Here is a 25,234-nt window from a genome sequence, read left to right on the forward strand (position 1 = left end):
GCTTTGCTTTTCTTTTCTGTCGTCCCTGGACGCTCCGACTCCGGGGATCACCCGGGGTTGGGGGCATTAGGAGAGGCCCGCGAGAGGCCCGGCTCCCGGGCTGGGGCTTCCCGGCGGTGGAGGCGGCCCCGGCTCCCGACAACTTGCTGTGCTGCGACCCAAAGAACTGGGAGCCAGGGAAGGCGGGGGAGTCGCGGCGAGGGCCGCGGGGCCGCTGAATCCGGGGCGCGCCCTCGGCTTGCGGCCGGAGGAGGAGGCTTCGGCGCGTCGGTTAGCTCCCCGCCGTCGGGGGACCGGGGCGAAGCGAGCAGAGGGGCCCGCCCCCCCGCGCCCTTGAACCCGCCCCTCGGGATCGGGCTGCGAGCGGCTCGGGCGCTGCTCACTCGCAGTCCCGACGCGCGGCGGCGCGGGCCATGGATCGGCTGGCGGCGCTGCGGGGCGCGAGGCTGCGGGGGGCGCTGCGGGGGGCGCGGGGGGCCCCTGGCCGGCCTCTGCCCACGCGGGGCCAGAGCCAAGGCCGCGATCCCCGCCGCCGTCCCGGCCACCGCCGAGACTCCTGGAAACGGGCCTGGCGACCGGAGGCTAAGGACGCTGGAGGAGCTTCCAGGGCCCGGGCAGCTGCGCTTCTTATTCCAGCTGTTAGGGCAAGGCTACGTTCTGCAGTTACACAAGCTCCAGGTAACCGAGCGGGGGTGGGGCGGGGCTGGCCCGCCACGGGGTGGGGTGCGGGGCGTGGGGGGGTGAGCGCCAGGACCCAGACGCCCGAGGGGGAGAGATGTTGGGGCAAAAAAAGTGAAGACAAAAGAAAATCAAAATGGAAATTACAAACTATTGGGATTTGAACGACTACAAAAAGAGAGAATGTGTACTGAATCTTGTTGGAATGGCCAACACGGTAACATGTGAAAATGTACAGCATTCAACGCACTTATTGGGAAATCAGAAAATCTGATGAAGCAGTTTGGTTTTTTAAAAAGGTTAAAAGATACAAAATATCAGGAAAATGAATCCAGAGGGAGGAAAAAGAATAAAGGTAGAAGCATATATCAGATTTTTAGTGGAAAGGCCTAATTCTCCAGATGTTGAGAATTTAGCTGAGGACCAACTGGAGCTGTAGGGATTATGTGCAAAGGGGAGTCAGAACCGCTTAAACTGAAATGGATAGGTCCTCGAGGGGTTTGCACCAGGAGGGCACCAGGGAAGAGGTGACTTGGGAGGCCGGGCTCAAAATGAACAGACGTCGAGGGAGGAGGGACCCGTCTGGTCACGGAATGGCAGGTACAGGTGTCTAAACGACCAGGTGTGGAAGAACCACTGTGTAATTCTGCGATGCTGTTGGCTACCACAGACTTGTCCCGAAGGAGGGGGCTTCATGGAGGATAGACATCTAGTGATTTGCAAGACAGACTTGGCCATAGGGAGAAAAATGTCACTTCTCAGGGAGCGAAATCATAGACATTCTGGAAAAGGTGTATTTTTTGTTGTTGTTGTTGTTGTTATTAAGGAATCCATGTCCACGAAGAAGAGTTTATTCAGTGGGACCCTGGTTGAGGCAGCGATGGGTGGAGATCCCACTGTGAACGGACAGAGATTGGAAATCCCGATGTGGGTTCAGTTGGAGAGGTTTTGGGAAATGAACTCAACACATCTGGGTGGGATCTGTCTTCTTAATGACTATTACAAAGTATAAACACATCCACTGTGACCCCAGTATTTTTCCAAGTGCTGGGATTCATTGGGAGGTGGCCAGTGCTCTCCTGGGCTATATGCTCAGCTGGAGGCTTACACCCCAAGGTTTCTATGCTCCTTTGGGGGAAGAAAGAGGGCAGGAGTATGAATAAGTCAATACACAGCTAACTTCAGATAGAGAACTTCAGTACCCTGAGAGGGGAAGCTGGTCCAGGGTTGGGGGCGGGGTGGGACTTTTGATTCATTTGCCCTCCTGGCACATGTGTGGTTATCGGTGGTTGGCGGGAGGAGTGGGCAGGCCTTTGGCTGGGCTGGTGAGCAGTCTGGTTACTGGGTAGCTGGGCTGGGCAGCGGTCAAAAACTCAGAGGAGCTGTGGGCACTGGGCTAGGACTAGCCTCTGAGGAGGGCCTTGGAGGTGAGACTGAGAGCCCTAGTTCCTCTGAGGGCCACGGTGGGCTCTTGAGCAGGTACTGCCCAGGTACTGCCTGGGTACTGCCCAGGTACTGCCCAGGTACTGCCTGGGTACTGCCCAGGTACTGCCAGGTGTGTGCAGTAGGATGGACCAGGCAGGAGAGGTGGAGAGGCCCTCAGGGGACAAAGGCTTCAGCGTGGCCTGTCAGAGCCACCCTCTATTCAATGGACCAAGAGTTGAGGATGAGGGGGAAATGACTCTGAGGGTTGGAAGCACTAGCCTGACCAGTTTCTGAGCATCCCACACCCTCTGCCCCCTCCTGGGTGCTACTACAGGGCGGGGATCTTCCCTGTTAGCTCTTGTTTCCAGGACTTGGTGGGCAGCTCCCGAGGCACTCTGGGATGGTGAAAAAAAATCATTCCTTCTGGGCTCAGCATCAAGAAACTAAGTAAGCCAAGAAACCAGAGTCCTGTAAATTTTTCCTACTTCATTTAACCTCTGGAAATATGAGAGGCCCAGTGAATGCCCCAAGGGTGGGTTTAAAGAGTTCTCATCACTTCTGAAGGAGAATTTACTGGAAGGTGTAGCTTAGGGTTCTCTCTAGAGCAATAACTATCAAAGAAATTCTAGACCATCCTAGGAGGTGGTCTCCTGCTTGCTTCCTCAAGCAGGAGAAAGCCAGGAATGTGTAGTTTTTTATTTTATTTTATTTTATTTTATTTTATTTTATTTTATTTTATTTTATTATCTTATACAGAGAGAGAGACAGGGGACAGGCAGAGGAAGAGGGAGAGAGAGAATCTCAAGCAGACTCCACACTGAGTGTGGAGCCCAATGTGGGACTCCATCTCACAACCCTGAGATCATGACCCGAGCTGAAATCCAGAACTGGCTGCTTAACCAACTGAGCCACCCAAGCACCCCAGGATTGTGCAGTCTTTTAAAGGAGCAGCCAGGGCTAGGGTTTAGGAGAGCCCCCGGCTCTAGCCCTTGTATCCCAGAGATCTGGCGTCACATGAACCTTCCCAGGGCACGGATGAGAAATATATTAGGCCTTTCTACTACATGTGGCTGGTGTGAGTTAATCAAGGGTGTTGTGCTGCACATCTGGAAAACCCAGTTAGTGCCCCTAATGAGGAGGCGGATACATTTCAGGGACCCACTTTGTATCAGTTAGGATTTGTTTGGTTGCCACTCACCCTGGCATAAACTTTAAAGTAGCTTTATTGGTTCATATAGTTCAAAAATTCTAATAGTTGGATGCTCTTCAGCTATATAATTTGCTCTAGAGATTCAGGAGATCATCAAAGCTATAGCTTTGTTTTTCTGGAGTTCTCTTGGCTCTGTTGTCTTGCAGAAGTTAGTTGACTGACCTGGGTTAATAGGTCATCTCTGAACCCAGCACAGAGGCCAGAGGTGTACTCTAATTAGCTTAGATGCATGCAGGCTCGCTCCTAAAGCTGGGATTGGGGTCCCTCCCACCTAAACCGTCTGAGGGCTGCACAAGGCAGAGGAGTGGAGTTGAAGGACGGCTGACCACGATATCCCCTGCACCCTCAGTTGTCAAAAACTGCATATCACACAGAAAAAGAATAAAATCAGCTCAGGGAAACATTGAAGGACTTAAGGGCATGGTGGGAATTGGAACATGTGAAAATCATACTGGTCCATAAATGCAGTTCCCTTCTCTTTCTCAACTAAAATAATACCAAGCATACTAGAAAAATGAAACGTGAACATACATTAAATTTATATGTAGATTTATAGTCAATTGATTTCTTTCAAAAATGTTAGCCCACCAGAGAGTGATGAGACCTGTTATCTGTGCTGTAGCTCTTTTATTTTCTTTTTAAGGATTTTATTTATTTATTCATGAGAAACACACAGAGAGAAGCAGAGACGCAGGCAGAGGGAGAAGCAGGCTCCCTATGGGGAGCCCGGTGTGGGACTTGATCCCTGGACCCTGGGATCACAATGCTCAACCACTGAACCACCCAGGCGTCCCAAAGCAACGCCATTTAAAGAGAATATACAAAGTAAAAGAAGGTAATAGTTGTGGTCATTATGTGGAATATACATATTCAGTCATCCAAGATAATTAATCAAATGAATAAACATTGAAGTAATTATTTACTTGAGTATCATTTTATTTTATTTATTATTTTTTAGAATATCATTTTATTTTATTTTATTTATTTTTTTAAAGATTTCATTAATTCGTGAGTGAAACACAGAGAGAGGCAGAGACATAGGCAGAGAGAGAAGCATATTCCCCGCAGGGAGCCTGGTGCGGGACTCGATCCCCAGACCCTGGGATCAGGCCCTGAGCCAAAGACAGACGCACAACTGCAGAGCCGCCCAGGCATCCCTAGAGCATCATTTTAAATGGTAAAATCATAACTCTTTCCAAACATAAATGTGTCAAAGATTTTATTCAACTGATTAATTAATGAAGGAACCAGCGAGATATACAGAACTAAACATAGACAACTTAATAAAGAAATATTACTTTTTAAAAAAGATTTTTTAATTTATTCATGAGAGACACACAGAGAGAGGCAGAGACACAGGCAGAGGGAGAAGCAGGCTCCCGGTGGGGAGCCTGATGCGGGACTCGATCCCAGGACCCGGGGACCATGACCTGAGCCACCCAGGCACCCCATTCTGCAGGTCTTATTGTGGGCTGCCTAGGCTGGCGACTCCCTGTGTGCCACACAATGCCCTGTGCACATGTCACTTCATATATCACGTTTCTCTTTTTTTATAGTTACAACATTTTTTCTTTTGATGAGAACTCTAAGATCTACTTTCTTCGAAACTTTCAAATATACAATACCGTAGAAATAACTACAGTCTCCAGGCTGAGCATTGCATCTCCAGGACTTATTTATTTGGTATCTGGAAGTTTGTTTCTTTTGAGCCCCTTCACCCCTTCCGCTCATCCCACTCGCCACCTCTGGAAACCACCGGTCTGTTCTGTGCATCTGTGAATTCGGTTCTGGTTGGTTTTGTCTTTAGATTCCACAAGGATGAGACATCAGTCAATATTTGTGTTTCTCTGGCTTCTTTCACTTAGCATAATGCCCTCACCGTCCATCCCCGTTGTCAGAAATGTCAAGATGTCCTTTCTTTTGTGTGGCTGAATAATAATATTCCGCTGTGTAGGTAGCACAGTTTCTGTATCAGTTCATCCATCAATGACACTTAGATTGCTTCCAGGTCTTGGCTCTTGTAAACGATGCTGCAGCGAACAGGGGGTGCACATATCTTTTTGGTTAGTATTTTTGTTTTCTTCAGATATTTACCCAGAGTGAAATTGTTGAATTATACAGGGTAGTTCTATTTTTATTTTTTTAAAGATTTAGTTTATTTATTCATGAGAGACACACAGAGAGAAACAGAGACACAGGCAGAAGGAGAAGCCGGCCCTTTGCAGGGAACCTGATGCGGGACTCGATCCCGGGACCTCGGGATCACGCCCTGAGCCGAAGGCAGACACTCAACCGCTGAGCTGAGGCACCCAGGCGTTTCTATTTGTGATTTTTTGAGGAACCTGCCTACTCTTCTACAGTGGCTGCACTAATTTGTATTCCCACCTACAGCGCACAAGGGTTCTCTCTTCTCCACATCCTCGCCAACGCTTGCTATCTCTTGTCCTTTTGATGTTCATTCTAACAGCTGTGAGGTGTTATCTGGTTGTGGTTTTGATTTGCATTTCCCTGATGATGGGTGATGTTGAGCATCTTTTCATGTACCCATTGGCCACCTGGATGTCTTCTTTGGAGAAATGTCTGCCCAGATCTTCCGCCCATTGGTTAGGCAGCTTGTTTTCATTGATACTCTCTATTGTCTTTTTGGTCTCTATTTGATTTATTTCCATTATGATCTTTTTTTTTTTTAAGATTTTATTTATTTATTCATGAGAGACAGAGAGACAGAGAGGTAGAGACACAGGCAGAGGGAGAAGCAGGCCCCCTGCAGGGAGCCCAACATGGGACTCAATCCTGGTCTCCAGGATCAGGCCCTGGGATGTAGGCGGCACTAAACTGCTGGGCCACCCAGGCTGCCCCGTTTCCGATCTTTATTTTCTTCCTTCTACTAACTTTGGGGTTAGTTTGTTGTTCTTCTTCTATTCCCTCGAGGGGTAACGTTATGTTGTTTCTTTAATATCTTTCTTGTTTATTTATTTATTTATTCCTGAGAGACACAGAAAGAGGGGCACAGACAGAGGCAGAGGGAGAAGCAGGGTCCCCAAGCGGGGAGCCCAATGTGGGACTGGATCCCAGGACTCTGGGATCACAACCCAAGCCAAAGGCAGGCGCTCAACCACTGAGCCACCCAGGCGCCCCTCTTTCCTGTTTCTTAATCACCGTGCACGTCTCTCTTAGAATTGGTTTTGCTGCATCCCAGAAATTCTGGCGTTTCCCACTCTTTCAGTCCTTTCCCTGAAGCCGGCATTCCCATTCTCCGCTGGACAGCCGCATCAAAGGCCAGATGATCCGTGACCTCCTGAACCTGGCAGGCTTTGTTCTGCCCACCGCGGAGGGTAGTTTCCAGCTCTGGCAGCTCCAGCAGCCCCAGTGCCAGGTCGGCCTCCGGGCTGGGCTGCAGCGGCCCCGTGGGGACCCGGAGGAGCGGTGCCGGGCGCCCCCTCCCGCCGGGTCTCCCGTGCTGCGCCGCCGCCCCTATAATGTGCACAGGCTCCACTGCCGGGTCACTGTCCCTAAAGGCACGTTTGGTTCCCCTGCTCAGGAATCTCCATATGCCCCCCCCCCCCCCCCCCGGGGGAGAGGGGGAATCAGCTTTTAACTCCTCCCAGGGCCCGCGCCCCCTCTTTTTGAAGTTTTCATATGCTGTATTTCCATTTCCATTTGTCTTTAGGTATTTTTTGATTTTCTCTTTTGGTTTCTTCTTGGTTATTCAGTGGCGTGTTTGTTTAATCTCTTGTAAATTTTTCCAGGTGGGTTTTTTTCTTTTTTTAATTTTGTAATTGAGTTCTCGTTTCATACCGTTGTGGTGAGAAAAGATGCTTGATAAGATTTTAATCTTCTTAAAGGTGTTAAGACTTGTTTTGTAGCCTATCAGGTGATCTCTCCTGGAGAATGCTCCACAGACACTTGAGAATGTGTGTACTGTTGTGTTTGGATGGAATGTTCGGTATATGTCTGTTAAGTCCCTCTGGTCTGTTTTGTGTCATTTAAGGCTATTTTTTCCTTATTGATTTTCTGTCTTGATGATGTGTCCAGTGGGGTATCAGATTTCCCTACTATTACTGTATTGCTGTCTATTCTCTCTCTTTAGGTCTATTATTATTTGTTTATATATGCATGTGTACATATTTTATACCATCACCTGTTTATATGGTTTAGAGGCTGGACTGGAAATTCTGAGGGCTGAGTCTATATCCTTCCCACCTCTGTGTCCTCCAGCACCAGACACAGTCCTGGCTACAGGGAAAGTTCTCCAGTAATGTTTGATAAAAAATAAATTTCAGGCGCATCTGGGGGGCTCAATTGGTTAAGTGTCTGACTCTTGACTTTGGCTCAGGTTATGATCTCGGGGTGGTGAGATCGAGCCGCACATTGGGCTCCATGCTGGGTGTGGAGCCTGCTTGAGATTCTTTCTTTCTCTCTGTCCCTCCCTGCTATCTCTCTCAAAATAAAAAGAAATAAAAATAAAAAATAATAAATATCATATACCAGTCAAAGGACTATGAGGGATACCGAGCAGTGGCAACATCTGGTGGTAAACTTTGTGAGACTCTCCTCAGCTCTTTGGCCTAGGTTATGTGACATGAGATTGGGTGAAGAAGAGACAGTAAGCATGGTGGCAGATGGAGTAAGCCTGACTCTTTGGTCTCAGCTTTTCAAGTTCGGAAACGAAATCTTATCAGCAAATTCAGCATAGGCAGACTACCAGGGGTTGGCCAATGATAGCCAAGCCCACAGAACAAATTGTGGACTGGAGTGCCCATGTGTTTCCTTACTGAAGAAGCTGGCCCTCTAGGGGACCATAATACTCCATCACATAGAAATCCTGTAATCTCATCATCTATTGCTATGTAACAACCTATCCCAAAACATAATGGCTTACACCAACATTCTGTTACCCTCCTGAATTGGGCAGTGCACATCAGAATTGACTTAGCTTCACAATGGAGTGGGGCTTCAGTTTGAGTGGCTGGCGATGGCTGGGATGGCTTGAGTGGGACCATATTTGCAGGCCTCAGGCCTGGCTTTTGGCTGGCTTCTCAGTTTTTTCCCCGGGTCACTACTCCCGGGGCTCCTCCAATTGCATGTTGGGTCCCTGGGCTGATTTGGCCAGATCAGCTGAGTATCTCTCTCTCTCTTTCTTTCTATGTAACTAGATTGGGCTTCCTCACAGCATGGTGGTCTCTGGATAGCCAGATTATCCAGTCAGGGTACTGGCTTCCCCGACAGTGAATTTCCAATTTTCCAGAAAGTGGAAGCTGCCAGTTTCTTAAGGTCTGGGTCTGAAAACTAGCACAGCATCATTTCTACTGTGTTCTACCCATCAAAGCAGTTGCAGAGCCCACTCGGGTTCTAGAAGAGAAGATGTAGACCTCACCCCTTAATGGGAAGGGTGGCAAAGAATCTGTGGCCATCTTTAATCTGCCATATCCTCTTTATAGGATCCAGGTACCCAAGGAGAGAAAATAGTCATTACACTAGTGGACTGCTTGATGTGCAGAGACCCCAGAACAAAAGGCGTAGAATCATATGGAAGGAAATTTTGTTTAGGCTTTGGAGAAATCTGGTTGAATGTGTCTCTCTGGTGCCTGTCCATTGGATTAAGTATCTCCCTCTCGAGAGATAAATGCTGCCAAATTCTCGCTATTTGGCTCCTCTTAACACATTCTTTCTTCAGTTTGGCTAATACCATTGATTAGTACATTTTCTGCCCCAGGACTCCTGTTACCATCCAGTCTTTCAGAGAGTATCCTCTAGTTACCTTTATTTGGCTCTCTGTCTCATCTGGCAGACGAGATAGGTTGTCCTTGAGACTATAGCCAAATTGGGTGGACTGCTTTTAAAGCTTCAGGGATGGGTAATTTGAAACCAGATATTAAGGTCAAAAGTGTGAATCATATCAACTTAGCAACTTACTGTTAGAATTTTTATCTTGCAGATAAAATTCCATGGTCAAAGAGAATACTGAATATTCAAGGTAGCAGTATTTCTGATCGGGAAAGATTAGAATGATGTATATCCCCAGTAAGGGCCTAATTGATTATAGTATCTTCACACGATGGGATTTTAGGCAACCGCTAGAAAGAATAGGGGCAGTTCTATGTCTATTAATATGAATTGCCCTGCTAAGAGGTGGGAAGAAAGTAAGGCACAAAACTATATTATATGCATCCTCATCTGTGGATGAAGGAAGAGTGTGATTATAATGCATATGCATGTTTAGGAGGTGCGTAATATATCTCTGGGAGGGCACACAAGAACTTGGTAATGATGGCTGTCCCTGTGTGGGGTCTTGGAGTTGGAGATGAGAATTAGAAGGAAGTCTTATCTTTTCTTGCAGGACTCCTCTGGACTTCCACCAGGTTTTCTCTATTACAACAAGATTACCTGTTACAATAAAAATAGCAATAATAACAGCCAAAGAATGGAAAGCAGGAGATAAATGCACAGCTGACTGCGTGCTTCCTGCTGTAACATAATATTCCGAGGTCCTCTCATGGCCCTTCCTCTCGTACCCTTGTTTGGCCCTGGGTCCTTTCGATTTCTGCCTCTGCCTACATCCTGTTTCCATTTCTGCCTCCGTTGGGGACGGCGCATCCCTTGTTCTTGGAGTACTCCCGTTGTTCCACCCCAGACCAACCCGACCCATAGACACAGTGTGCTCGGCGTACTGGGGTTCACCTCTGGGGGGGTGAGGACTGCAGATGAGGGGTGGGCAGCGCTCCTGTTTCCCTGACAGCCTCTCTCAGGGCGTCCCTGGCAATGCCTTTTCTTGGATTACCCTCTACCCTCAGCCCATTGTTTTTCTAGAGAGCAAAATCAGAGGGAAATTCTCACTGTTGTAGGGTCCAGAACATGTCTTTGTAACTTATGACAGTTCTGTGTTGCATAAAAACAGACATTTTTATGATTATTGAAGTAGTAATAGCTGCACACATGCACATTCTTGGGCAGTTTTGTTTATAAAATAAAAAATTCAGGAACATGTTGAATGCCCATGAACAGGGTAAAGAAATTGTGAGATGGTCATACAATGGAACAGTATACGACAGTCATAATGAATGTCCAAGCTTTAATGTATTTTTTTTCCAAGCTTTAATGTATTGATATAGAACCAAAAACAAGGTTGAATATAGAATGATAGGTATGGAATACTATTTCTGTGAATTAAAAACCACACAAAAATACTATAGGCTATCATTGGACACATATATATGTAGTTAAATTATACAAACATTAACAGGATACATTTCAGATTCAGGATAGTGGTTCTGGGGAGGGAGGGCAAAGGGATGGATAAGAATGGGACTTTGAAACATTTTCTTTTTTATGAAATGTCATTTTTGAAAAATACTTGAAGCAAATATGACAAATATTAACTTCCTTAATTATTAACTAATGACATTTATATTAAATATAATATCATTAAATATATTAATTATAAATATATTTAAAATAATTAATATTTGTAATGTTATTGGAGCAGCTGGGTGGCTCAGTGGTTGAGCATCTGCCTTTGGCTCAAGGCATGATCCCGGGGTCCTGAGATCGAGTCTTGCATTGGGCTTCCTGGAGAGAGCCTGCTTCTCCCTCGGCCTGTGTCTCTGCCTCTCTCCCTGTGACTCTCATGAATAAATAAATAAAATCTTAAAAAAATAAATATTTATAATGTTATTTTCTTTAACTATCCACATTAAAATATTAATAATAAAAAATACAAGTAATCCTGCTCATCCTAAATCCAAATGGTGCCACTGGCTTAGTCTGATCCCAGAGATCATTCGAGGCCAGGTTGAGAGCAAGGAGAACTGGGGAATGCTGTTAATTATTTAGCACCTTCTGTCTCTTGGAAATGTGAATTCCACTTGTGTAAGGGGGTTGGGGCTAAATTCCTGATGACACTTGACAACATTGAGACATGACAGTCCCAGCGGGGCTCCTCTTCACCTTTGACCCCGAGTGGGCCTTCTTTCTGACACATCTGTCAGGGTAGGCAAAAGTGGCCAGCACCTACAGTTCTCTCTCTCCTTCTGTTTATCCAACTGATGGCTGCCAACTTTTAGGGGCAGATCTGTTGACTCCGGCAAAACAGTACGTTGTGTCTGTGAGTTTACTTTTGTCCCCAGGGCTATTTACTTGCTGTTTTTGTGGGTTTTCCTGCGGTGCTGAGAGCCTCCCCAAGGAGTCCGCAAGTCAGTAAACTGATCAGGCCGTTGAGTAGGAAAATAGAACATTGCAATATGGTATCAATTTTTCCTAGAGGAGATTTTTAGATGATTTCAATGTTCTTTTTTTTTCCCCCCTCCTGGAACAGCTTTATTGAGATATAATCACGAGCCATGTAATTCACTCCACTGACCCATTAAATGACTTTTAGGGAATTCACAGACTTAAACAACTGTCACCACAGCAATTTAAGGATATTTCCATCACCGCAGAAGGAAACCCTGTGCTCTTTAGCATCACCTGGGCCCTATCCCCTTATCGGTCCCCAGCAGCCACTAATCTACTTTCTGTCTCTATGGATTTGCCTCTTCTGGATATTTTGTATAAGTGTACTTGTTTTGTATACGTGGTCTGTTTGAAGGCTTCTGTCACATAGTGGGCCGTTTTCAAGGTCCACCCATGTCGTGGCTTGTACCAGAACTGTGCTCCTTTTCATGACTGACTAATATTCCACCAAATGGTGGGGGATATGCCACCATTTGTTTCTTCACTCACCTTCTTTTTTTCTTTTTAAATATTTTATTTATTTATTCATGAAAGACAGGGGGGAGGGGAGACAGAGGCAGAGGGAGAAGCAGGCTCCTCACAGGGAGCCCGATGTGGGACTCGATCCCTCTTCACTCACCTTCTGATGGAGGTTTGTGTAGTTTGCATCTTTTGGCTCAGTGTTACTTTCTGAGTTTGCAGGGTACACACAACTGTCAAAGACAAATGCAGCGGACATTAGTTAAAGTGTGAAAACAGATTTTATTCAGTAATGACTGACAGGAGGGGAAAGAGATAAACTCCATTCTGTTTTGGGTGGGGGTGACTGGGCATTTTAAAAGGAGAGTGAGGGAGCGGGGAGCAGCATGGTGGACACTTGAGCAGAGTCAGGGAGGTGAAAAATTATTAAAAAATAGGAACAGGATGCCTGGGTGGCTCAGTGGTTGAGAGTCTGCCTTTGGCTCAGGGCGTGACCCCAGGGTCCTGGGATTGAGTCCCGTATTGGGCTCCCCTCAGGGAGCCTACTTCTCCCTCTGTTTGTGTCTCTGCCTCTCTCTCCGTGTCTCTCAGGAACAAATAAATAAAATCCTAAAAAAAAAAAAAAACAAAAAAAAAAAGCAGGAAGTGGGGAAGTGGACTCCTGGTGGTCCACTCATCCGGTTTGTTAACCGGTGCTTATCAAAGTTAGACTCCTACGTTTCCTCAAGGACTGGAGACAGGGGCCTTATTTTTAGGTGTTGGCTGGAGCAAACAGGAAATTCTTCTGGCAGCCGTTCTCCGAGGGACGCAGGTCATCCTAGGGATGCTACTCTGAGCTGTTAGAAACTATGTTAGCATGTTCAAGTTGAGAAGAGGGCTGGGGAGAGCCTGACCAGAATCTGGTTCCAGAGAGAATCTCTATCACAACTCAAAGCTGAGTTTCCTAAATTTGTTTATGTACCTGGCCCTTCAAAAATCTGAAAGCTATGGCCCTTTGCAGCAGCAAAAAATGAGTTTGTGTACAACGTATTACATAGAATTTCAGCTTTCCATCCCCCCTCTGCCGTCACAGCCTGTCTGCACATCCCAGGTGACCACCCCTTGGCCTAGAGGTGGATTAGTACATTCTGGGCACTATGCCTATAATTTGGGTAATGGCCATTATGGCTTGCCTTGAGCCATTGACCTTATCACATGGCTAGTCACAGTGTACCTTTGGGATCAACTAATAGTCTAGGGCTCTTATTTAACAGATGAAATGTCAGAAGAAAAGGCAAAGCTAAGGCCTGGTTGATTTAATCAGCAAAGATACAACAAGCTGCTTCTAGATTTAGACAAGTTTATTGCTTATATAGTGATGGGCAAAGGTGCCAGCTCGCCGTGAATCTCGTCCCACGTGTTTAAAACGCCAACACTGAAACTTTTCCCATCAAGTGAGGGCAGTGTGACTCCCAGGGTACCCTGCTGGTGAGTTCCTTTTGGACAGCAGCCAGAGGGATTTCTATTCTGTGGCTCTTGTCCGGGTAGGGGGTGGGCAGAAAGCCAAGCCCTCATCAGAACCTGGGAGGTGATGAAAAACTGTTTCGTGACAACCTCCCAGGGGAGATTAGGGAGGTGAGTGGGAGGTGGCCTTATAGCAGCTCCTTATAGAACATTCTTTCATATTCTAGGAAGATGGTAGTGTTCTGCCAAAACTCCTAAGCTATGGCTCAGGTCATTGTGGGCATGGATACATCTGGCACTGCTCCACAATTCTCCCCTGACCTTTCACATATCCAGAGGCGATAGAGAATTCTCAGGGATGTGACTACCCCATCAGATAAATAGTCCGGTTCTACTGATAGGAGCTCATACCAAATCAGTTTGTCTTCAGCAACATCAGATGAGAGTCCCCACATCTGCAACTCCCCAGAGGCTGGTTAGGCCTATTTGGAGCAGAGACTGCAGCCAGGCACCACGCCCGAGGGCAGCCAGAGGTGTCGGCAGCCACGCACACCCTGCCTCAGCTGGCCCGCGTAGGTCCTGGGCACTCCGACTGCCCATTACCACCCGTGCGTGAAGAGTTTCGAGAAGCTGGTGACAAATGAACAAAAGAGGCCAATGGTGACAGGATGAAGGTAAGGAGACCAAATCAGTGTCCAGAAAGTTAATCTTGTTCTGTTATCTTCGCTGGAAGCTGACCATTTCTGGAATTAAGGTCTCTTGAGAAGTTTCTAAGAGTTTTCATATTGAGATTCTATTTGGCTGGTGGTCTGGGTTACATTGGTCAGATGTCAATTAGATGCCATCTTGTCTGTAGATAGGAGCTGAGAGAGAGAGAGAAAGAGAGACAGAGATTAATAGTCTCTCCTGCACCTTCAACTTCCAGAGAATGACCCCTGATCTCCCACAAGCCAGAGGTATTCCTCTTACCACAACCATGTGACCAATGCCACCATTTTTCTAGTAGTCACTTCACTTTTTGTCCCAATCCTTCTTGTGTCTTATTCTCACATGAGCCCTGGTTTCTCCTGAGGTGCTTCAGTCATTTCTTCCTTATCTGCCAACTACCATTCTAGAACATCTCCGAAACCTCATGGCAGGACCAACTAAGGAGTCGTCACCTCATACTCATGACCATTATCGTCAATATCTGCTATTGCCCAAGAGCAGCAAGCATAGCTGATGGCAGAAGCAGCATCAAGTTAGAGTTTTCACTCCCTGACTCTCCTTGCTATGTGCAAATTCCAATAGCCTTGGTTCTCCAAGTGGCAGGTGTGGGAAGAAAAATGGTAGAATGAGGTTAATTATGTGCCTTGGGTCTCTTTCAGCTTATCCAGGCCTCTCGAGAGAATAGTAGGGGACCTGTACAGTCTATTTGCCAAGGCAGGCCAGCTCTGGTACCGCTCACTATGTGCCCCCAAATTTCCTTAACCACTGGACTGTCTCGCTGACGGTCTTGACATATTTGCCAGGCTTCTTTGGCTTCATGTGCCAGAGTCACTGTGCCTTGTTTTAGGGCCCAGTCTTTTTTTTTTTTTTTTAGATTTTATTTATTCATGAGAGAGAGGGGGCCAGAGACATAGGCAGAGGGAGAAGCAGGCTCCCTGCGGGGAACCCAATGTGAGTCTCCATCCCAGGACCCTGGGATCAGTGACCTGAGCCGAAGGCAGACGCTCAACCACTGAGCCACCCAGGTGCCCCTAGGGCCCAGTTTTGAACTATAGTACCATGCCCTGTGCAATGATGCATTCAGGTGGTCCTTACATGGGCATTATAGGTCCCCTCAGCTTGCTAACTCCACTGATGTTCATCCCAGGAAACCTTTGCCTCGGGCACCCACCTGGGTCACAGAGGGTATGGGGCTTGTGTGATCTGCTGCTATAATGTTCATCACCACAGAGCCTGAGACCTGCTCATCCAGGCATTCCACTACCAAGCATCAGCCCACACTGTCATGAGTCAAGTGAAAATATAGCAAGGTGCATTTTGGGAGATCTTTTCCAGAACAAGTACCACAGCTCACAACTCTGTCCACTGAAAAGCAAGCATTCTCTTTTCCATGCATAATTGTGAGCAGTTTTCTTTGGAGCTGCACGGCAGCAGCAGCCTAGTATACCCCATGGCCCTCAACGTAGCTGATCTGTCCATGAACCAGGCCCAGGCTTTGTCAGGAACCTCAGTGCAGCGAAGCCCCCAAGAAATCTGAGGGATGCTTGCTGGGCAATACCCACTTGTTGATGTTCTCATTTCTGACCTATCTCATGCGAGGGACATGGGGTAGGGCCACACTTGGCTGTGTCGGTCTCTCAATACATGCTAGTGCTCTGCAACAAGGCAGTAATGGTTTCTCACATGGGGTGCTCTGGGTGCTGATGTTGGGCAAGGGGCATGTCCAGAACCCTAGAGAACCATTGCCCAGTGGCCACATCATTTTACTACAGGCCTCAGTCTACATGTCAGTCACTGATGCGTGTAGTTCAAATGGCTCGTGAGGGTTGACCCAAGTGGAAGGGCAATCTGTACTGTTGGATTATTTGGGTTTTTCTTTTAAAATATTTTATTTATTTATTTGAGAGAGAGCGAGAGTGAGAGAGATCACGGAGGAAGAGGGAGAAGTAGACTCAGCCACTGAGCAGGGAGCCTGATGCAGGTCCATCCCAGGACCCTGAGACCATAACCTGAACCGAAGGCAGACGCGTAATCAACTGAGCCACCCAGGCACCCTCGTTTGTTTGTTTTGTTTTGTTTTTGCACCCTGGGTGTTTACTTTTGTTTTTTTTTGTTTGTTCTTTGTTTTTTTTTTTAATTTTTATTTATTTGTGATAGTCACACAAAGAGAGAGATAGAAGCAGAGACACAGGCAGAAGGAGAAGCAGGCTCCATGCACCGGGAGCCCGACGTGGGATTCGATCCCAGGGCCTCCAGGATCACGCCCTGGGCCAAAGGCAGGCGCTAAACCGCTGCGCCACCCAGGGATCCCTTGTTTTTTTTAAAATACATTTATTTATGTATTTATTTATTTATGTATTTATGTATTTATGTATGTATGTATGTATTTATTTAAATGACCTCTACACCTAGGGCAGGGCTCAAACCCGTGACCCTGAGATCAAAAGTCGCAAGCTCTTCCTGCTGAGTCAGCCAGGTGCCTCCAGATTGTTTTTCTTAAGCATGTTTGTCTGTACTAATTCTTAGACCGTGATCTCCTCTTCCACCCCTTCTCTTCCCCTGGAATCCTATACTACTTAATAGATGATTGATAATCACATGACTCAGCTGAGAGAACAAGGGGGACTCCTGGTGGTCCATTCAACCCACTACCACTGCTCTAATCATGGCTTTTCCCGACTGGGAACATCCCTTACAGTGTAGAGTATTACGTGCACTTAACTCATCTATTCCCACAATCTATTCAGTAGTATCCATGAGAACCATTTTTGTGTATACTGGCTCAAAAAAGGCTCACCCACGCTGATTGTTAATTTTATGCATCATCGTGGCGAGGTTATGATATTTGGTGAAGCACTAGTCTTGATATTGCCATGAAGGGATTTTATGAGTTTGATTAACATTTAGAGCAATTTACCCTCCATAATGGGGGTGGGCCTCATCAAATCAGTTGAAGGCCTTAGGTGAAAAGACTTAGTGTCCCCATAAGAAGAAGAAACTCTGCCTCCAGACTGCCTTCAGACCCATGACTACAACATCAACCTCCCGCTGGAATTTCCAGCCTCCTGGCCTGCCTATAAATTTCAGACTTGCTAGCCCCCACAATTGGATGAGCCAATTCCTTAAAATAAATCTCTCTCTCTCTCTATATATATATATATATATCTCAGTGGTTCTGTCTCTTTAAAAAGGCCTGATTAATATACCCACAAAATTATATCAGTCCATTGTCCAATCAGTGTCACTTCCAAATCCAGCTGAAGCAATTTTCAGCCCAGGCCCATGGGTATTTCTCAGCATGGTAATGACTTGTGCCCCAGAGTCCAGAAAGGCTAAAAAGTTCTGACAGCCTTGGTTGCCAACAAGTCCCAAACACATCTTGACTGGTGCATATGAATCCTAGTCCTCCTTAGGGAATGAGGGACTTGGGCCCCTGCCCTCATCCTGTTTGTTCTTGAAGGGGATAAGGTCTGGGGAGAGAGGTGGGGCAGAGCACTGCATCAGCACTGCTCCAAACTGCAGAGACCTCAGCAAGCACATCTTGATTCTCTTGCCTCTCCTCCTGTTTGTCCACAGTAAATGCTAGTGATGACTGGGGAGTCTCCCGTTATAGCCTGGGACTTTCAAATTTGTCGCCTTCTCATGGCCTAGTAGCAAGAGAGAAATTCCCTTGTGGACAAGCTATCATTCTCCAATTGGGTGTCACCCAGGCACAATAACCAGGTCCATGTGGCCCTACATTCTGGACATCTGTATTCCTACACTGTCCCCATGTGTTGGTTTGCTAGGGCCTGCCATAACAAGGACCACAAGCTGAGTGGTTTAAACAACAGAAATGTACTGTCTCTTAGTTCTGGAGGCCAGAAGCCCCAGATCAAGGTGTGCAGGTTGGGTTCCTTCTGAGGGTTGGATGGGGAAGGTCTTTTCCAGGCCTCTTTTTCTTTCCTGGTAGAAGACTGTCTTCATGTTCACTTGCCATTCTCCCTGGATGCATGTGTGTTTCTGCATCCAAATTTCCTTTTATTAGGACACAAGTCATATTGGATTTGGGCCCACCCTCATGTTCACTGTATTACTTCTTTATTCTATCTTAAAATAAGGTCACTTTCTGAGGTACTGCATATTGGGACTTCAACATATGAATTTGGAGAGGAGCACATTTCAATCCATGACACCCCCCTCCCTTAGCCTGAGGGATATTGATCTTGCTCTGTGTCTAGGCTTCCATTCTGGGAAGTTTGTTGCCCAGAGGTGCATAGTCTTCCAGTGTCTGTCTTTGGAGTGCAAGAGCAGATTTAACCATCCCCTAATGCCTGATGGTGCCCATTGATTGAACAAACAGCTCAATCTAACCATAAATGACTGATCCTCTGGGCACTCATGTTTTCTACTGTGAATCCAGGCAGGATCACGCTGGTCCTAAGGGAAGTTAGGGTTTCCTCCATTGTCATCCCCAGGTGCTCATCAGACAATGGTTTCATTATGGATGGAAGGACCCACTGCAACAAGCCCTGATCAGTCTTCGCCTGTCCTTCCTCTGTGCTCGTGCCAGCAGCCAAGGTGTTGGTGGCCAGGGTGTCTAAGGAGCATGAGGTCGTCATTAAGAGACATGTTGATTTCCATTCCTTCTCATCTGGCGGAACTGCTGTGGCTTTCTCATCTGCTACCTGGTGCAACCAAACTTCTGGAGTCTCATTAGGCTATTGCCCAAATATTTTCCTAACCCTCCTTTCCTGCTCATTGTAAGAGGAGACTTTAGTATATCTCTGAGGAACCAACTGCCCGCGATGATAGGGCATATTTTACCTGTAGCCACAGCCACCTGTCTGATGGAAACAGTTTTGCTTTCCTCAGTGATACAGAAGGGGAAGAAACAACTGTGGAATGCTTTTTAAACATTTTATGGAGCCCTCTTCCCTTTTGGTCTAAAAACCAACACAACTCACAGGGGCTCTCAGGGACCACGGTCAAGGTGACCCTTGTCACCTTGTCACTAAGCACATCAACCAGGTCTGCTATTGCCTACCAGGATCCTATTGCACATTTGGCTACTTGGCTTGTGGGGTCTCACTGTCTTTTTTCTGAAAGGATGCTGTGACCTTGTCTGCTTTGGTGAGGAGGGTTTAAAACCCCCACGTAGTCCATCTGTCTGGGGCAGTGGGGTGTGGTTCTTTTTTGCAGGTGCAACTTTTATATCAAGAATATACTGCTTTTTAGTTGGTAAAAAGGCAGCAGTTTTTCTTTGGCTGCCAGAGGGAGTCCTTGTTGTCACTCTACCAACATTGTTTCCAAAACTACTTGGCAAGCGGACGCTGAATCTTACCAGTCATTCCTACTGAGAGCTTCAGCTTGCCAACCGACAAGGTGTCATTATATAATGAAAAGTTTAGACATCAGAGGAATGTTTCTAACACTTTAGAGACACTGTCAGTGAGACATCTCAATACTGGTCACACATTTTGCAACAGCACGTAGGAGGGATCAGCTCACGGACGTCTCACAGAATCACTTTCCCTTTTGTTCTCTTTTTGCTGTCATTCTTGTCCCAAGCCATCAGTTGCTTTTTACAGAAACACCGACCAAAGGGTTTAGCACAGGCACTTCAGGAAGTGGGCAGTGGCTGAATGGTCAGGGAGTCCAGGGGCAGGGGAGAAGGGGCAACGCAGGGGGACAGCTCCACTGGGAGGACAGCTTGGCATTTACTTTCAATTTTCAGTGGCCTTTTTTCTTTTTCAAGATTTATGTATTTATTAGAGAGAGAATGAGCACAAGAGCAACTGGGGGAGAGATGGAGGGAGTGAATCTCAGGCAGACACCCCGCTGAGCATGGACCACCCCCCCCACCCCCGCACTCTGGGGCTCCATCTCAAGATCCATGAGATCATGACCTGAGCCAAAATCACGAGTTGGAAGGTTAGCTGACTGAGCCCCCCAGGCGCCTCTTCAGCGGCCTTGAAGAGCCCTACTCCACTGCCTTATCTCTGCTACCGTGGCCCATGCCAACCGCCAGTGGAGGGCCCTTCTCTGCCCGCCCCTCCCACAGGCACTTGGCCCCGAGCATGTGCCCCTACATCACGGGTTCTACTTTATCTCCGAACCTGGCCCCATGGTCCCAGTTCCCTAAAAAGAGCATTGTAACTTTCCCAGCCCCATATTGGGCACCAAATATGTCAAGTTTATACGTTAGACAAGGCAAGGCCAAGACATAACTGATTTTTCTGGTAAAGATACAATAGGCCACATTTAGACTTCAGTGGTTTATTACTTAACCCAGAGAATAAAAAGAAGAGGCCAAAGGTGCCAGCTCCCCAAGATCCTTGTTACACAAAAGGATGGTGGAGGCGCCCCTTCTAGATTGTGGCTGGGGGTTTTTATATTTTGTAGCTCTTTCCTGAGGGGAGCAGGGCAGGAAGCACACACCTCATCAGAACCCAGAGGAGAAGCTGTCTGTCTGTCTCCTGACAGCCTCCCAGGGGACAGAGGGAGGCAAGTGCTGGGTGGCCTCATGGTGGCTCCTGGTCGGCCTCCTGCCCCCCCGTGTCCCAGGAGGGTCACAGGGCACTCAGCCCTGAAGACTCAGGGAAGGCTGGGTTCCAGCCTTTGTGTGTATGGATGCTCGCAAGGTCAGGAGGGTGCCGTGGTGGAGCTGTCACCCAACAAAGTGACAAAGCCTGTTAGTGTTGGAGCTGGAACTGGAACAAAGTCTCTTGCCAGGCAGTCCCTGATCCCTCCACTGATCCTGCCAGCAGTGGATGAGATAAAAACACATGACAGAGAAACAGGCACTTTTTTCCTATAAAAATTGCTCTTGTTTTTTTGAAAAATCACGTAAATATGAGTTACGTGCTAATTATTTATGACTGCGTACCACCCGAGGGAGACAATGTCATTTTGATGTGGCTGACGTAATTTGCAGGATATTAAACAATATTTTGTCCACAGAGATACGTGTTTATTGTAGGGAGATCAGAAAATATAAAGACATAAAAAGAAGAAAATCCCAAGCTTCTGTAATCTCCAAACCCTGCACATGTCACAGTGTCTTGTACACATTAGGTGCTTGATAAACATTTGTAAAATGAGGGATCCCTGGGTGGCGCAGCGGTTTGGCGCCTGCCTTTGGCCCAGGGCGCGATCCTGGAGACCCAGGATCGAATCCCACGTCGGGCTCCCGGTGCATGGAGCCTGCTTCTCCCTCTGCCTGTGTCTCTGCCTCTCTCTCTCTCTCTGTGTGACTATCATAAATAAATTAAAAAAATTAAAACAAAAAAACAAAAAAACATTTGTAAAATGAATTCATTAATACACACATGATCTTAGTGGTGAGGAATCATTATCCCTGGTTGCTTATCCTTGGTGAATAGATTCCCACACTTTCCCCGATGTGTGTCATCGACATATATATGTTTTTTTAAAATGAAAGCATGCCATATGCTCTCTTTTGTAACCCACCCTTTATTAAAAATAAATATGCATACCTTTATATCAACAAACACTTCTATAACATTTTTTTAATGGCTGAATAGCATTCTAGCATATAGCTTCACCAGAATTTGCTGGTGAATCAGCCTTACTGTTACATATTTAGATTTTTTTATGTATCAAGCTTTGATAAATATGTCTATTGCTAAATATCATGCCAATCCTGAATTAGTTCCGTAGAATAAATCCCAAAATGGAATTGTTGTTAAAAGATTTTGTTCAGGGCTTTGATATGTATCGCCTGCCAAGTTGTCCTCTAGGACAGTTGTAAACACAGTAGTTTTGAACAACAGAGGGCATTCTCAGACACTGCCACTGTGTTCTTCCCGGAACAAATAAACAGACCAACAAATACCCCTCAAAGCTTGATGTTTAGTCTTGGGTTAGGAGCTAATAGCAGAAAGGAAAGGTCGGCCCAGTTCTCTTTCCTCCTTTATGTACAAGAGAGAAAATCATGGAGCCAAAGAAGAACCAACTCGAGGGAGCATTTCTTAGCTTCTTTCTGTTCTTTTCTGAGGGGCTATTTTTTGTTCACAGCAGGTTCTTGCGGAGGCTCTGGAGGCCTTTTTTTTTTTTTTTTTAATTTGAAGTAGGCTCCACACCCAGCGCGGATTCCAACAGCCTGAATTCATGACCTTGAGATCAAGACCTGGGCTGAGATCAAGAGTCAGACGCTCAACCAACTGAGCCACCCAGGCGCCCCTCTGGAGGTTTTTGTTTGTTTGGTTTGTTTGCTTGTTTGTTGAGAGAGAGACTGAGCATGCACACTAGAGGGGTGCAGGGGCAGAGGGAGAAGAAAGAGAGAAGAATCCCAAGCAGGATCTCATGCTCAGCCTGGAGCCCAACATGGGGCTTTATCTCACCACCGATAGATCATGACCTGAGCCAAAACCAAGAGTCCATTGCTTTACCATCTGAGCCACCCAGCGCCCCTGGATGTTTTAAATACCACAAACTTCTAGGCTTTTTTGTTTGTTTGTTTTGTTTTAGGAGAAAATCACACAATACATTTCAATGTGTACAATTCAGTGGCATTTAGTATATTCTCAGTATTATGAAACCATTCCCTCTCCCTAATTTCGAAACTTTTTCAATATCCCAGAAAAACAGCCTGTCACCAATTAATCTCTCCTCATTCCTCTCTCCTATTGCCCCTTGATAATCATTAATCTGCTTTCTATGTCTATGGATTTGCCTATGTAGTTAAATCACAAAAAAAGGATCATACAGGGGCACCGGAGTGGCTTATCTGACTCTTCATCTCAGCTCCGGTCTTCACCTAAGGGTCATGAGTTCAAGCCCAGTGTTGGGCTCCATGCTGGCATGGAGCCTACTTAAAAAAAAAAAAAAAAAAAAAAAAAGAATCTTACGGGATATGACCTTTTGTGTCTTTTTTCACTTAGCACATGTTTTTAAGGTTCATCCAAGTTGTAGCATGTATCATACTTTGTTCCTTTTTTTTTTTTTTACTTTGTTCCTTTTTATGGCTGAAAAATATTCCATTTTATGTGTAAACCACAATTTGCTTATCCATTCATCAATTGATGACATTTGGGTTGTTTACACCTTTCAACTATTATGAATAATGCTGCTATAAACATTTGTGTCCAAGTCTGTGTGGCATATGTTTTCCTTTCTCTTGGGCATATACTTAGCCATGGAATTGCTGGATCATATGGTAATTCAGTATTTAACTTTTTGGGACCTGCCAAGTCGTTTTCCATAGCATCTGTACCATTTTTACAATTCCATCAGCAATGTACAAGGGTTTCGATTTCTCCACATGCTCACCCAAAACTTGTTATTTTCTGTTTTTTTTTTTGGGGGGGGGGGTTTAAAGCTATCCTAGTGGGTGTGAAATGGTGTCTTATTGTGATGTTGATTTGTATTTCCTTAATGACCAATGGTGTTGAATGTCTTTTCATGTGCTTATTGGCCATTTCTTATGCCTTCTTTGAAGAAATGACCATTTTCAAGTTGAACTATCTTATTTTTAAGTTTTTTTCTTCTTTGTATAGTCTAGTTATTAAATTCTCATCAAATATATGATTTGCAATTTTTTCCCATTCCATTGATTATCTTTTCACATTCTTTTTTTTTTAAGATTTTATTTATTCATTCATGAGAGACAAACACACAGAGAAAGAGAGAGAGAGGCAGAGACACAGGCAGAGGGAGAAGCATGCTCCATGCAGGGAACCCGATGCAGGGACTCGATCCCGGTCTCCAGGATCAGGCCCTGGGCTGAAGGCGGGGCTAAACCGCTGAGCCACCGGGGCTGCCCTTTTTTTTTTCTTTTATTGCTCATGCTTTTAGCATCAAATCTAAGAATCCATTGTCAAATCCAAGGTCATGAACACTCACCTCTGTGTTTTGTTGTAAGGGTTTTATAGTTTTAGCTCTTTTATTTAGTTTATTGGCCCATTTTGAGTTAATCTTTGTATAGGAAGTGAGGTAGTAGTCCAACTTCATTCTTTTGCACTTGGTTCTCTAGTAGTTCCAGCATCATTTGTTGATGAGACTGTTCTTTCTTCCCACTGAATGGTCTTGGCACTGTATAAAAATCAATTCACCGTAGAGGGTGAACTGTCAGTTCTTGTCCATTGGTCTGTGTATCCTTATGCTACTGCCACACTGTTTTGATTATTGTAGCCTTGTAATAGGTTTTAAAATTAGGAAGTGTAAAACCTCCAACTTTATATATATATATATATATATATATATATATATATATATATATATATAAATTTTGGCTAGTCAGGGCCTTTCGTGATTCCATATAAATTTTAGGGTTGATTTTTCTATTTCTACAGAAAAGGTGATTGGCATTTTGGTGAAGATTGGATTGCATCTGTAGACTTTGGGGAGTACTCCATTTTAACAATATTAAGTCTCCCTATCCATGAACATGGGATATCTTTCCATTTTTCTAGTGCTTTAATTTCTTTCAGCAATGCTTTGTAGCTTTCAGTATACAAGTGTTTCACCTCTTTGGCTAAATTTATTTCCAAGTATTTTATTCTTTTGAATGCTATGTATTAGTCTTCTCTGGCTGCTATCACAAAATATGACAGATAATAATAAGATACCAAAATATGGGTGTCTTGAATAATATAAATTTATTTTCTCACAGTTCTGGAGGCTGGAAGTCTGAGATTAGGGTGCCAGCATGGTTGGTTTCTGGTGACAGCTTTCTTTCTGGCTTGTAGACAGCCACCTCTTCCCTATGTCCTCACATGCCCTTTCTTGGTGTCTACATGCAGTCAGAGAAAGAGAACGTTCTCTAATGTCTCTTCTTATGAGGACACTAATCCTATTGGATCAGGGACTCACTCTTATGTAATCTTAATTATTCATTTAATCTTACTTTCTTAGAGGCCCCATTTCTAAATTCAGCCACACTGAGGGGGCTAAGGCTTCACCATATGAATCCCCCAAAATACAAATATTCAGTCCAGAACAGATACAATTCTAAATGGAATTATTTTCTTAATTTCCTTTTTGGATTATTCTTCCAGGCTTTTACAACAAATGCCCACTCCTTTGGAGCCGCTGTGTATCAGTTTCCTGTGAATCTCCTTCCTCACTTTCTTTCTG

The 25,234-nt window shown here is 45.6% G+C and overlaps 1 protein-coding gene across 1 annotated transcript in view; it reads left to right on the forward strand.

Annotated features, from left to right (window-relative positions):
* Window positions 1–3: 3 nt before the first annotated feature.
* Window positions 4–25,234, forward strand: part of CYP27A1 (cytochrome P450 family 27 subfamily A member 1) — a gene marked incomplete at its 5' end in the record, with an annotated part of 35,475 nt that continues 10,244 nt past the window's right edge. The window contains one exon of the mRNA XM_038585908.1: window positions 4–678. Within this exon, the coding sequence (XP_038441836.1) occupies window positions 4–678 (675 nt within the window). The remainder of the gene's footprint in view (window positions 679–25,234) is intronic.

The sequence above is a fragment of the Canis lupus genome, chromosome 37, assembly GCF_011100685.1.
Source record: "Canis lupus familiaris isolate Mischka breed German Shepherd chromosome 37, alternate assembly UU_Cfam_GSD_1.0, whole genome shotgun sequence".
In the NCBI taxonomy this organism is placed as follows: Eukaryota; Metazoa; Chordata; class Mammalia; order Carnivora; family Canidae; genus Canis; species Canis lupus.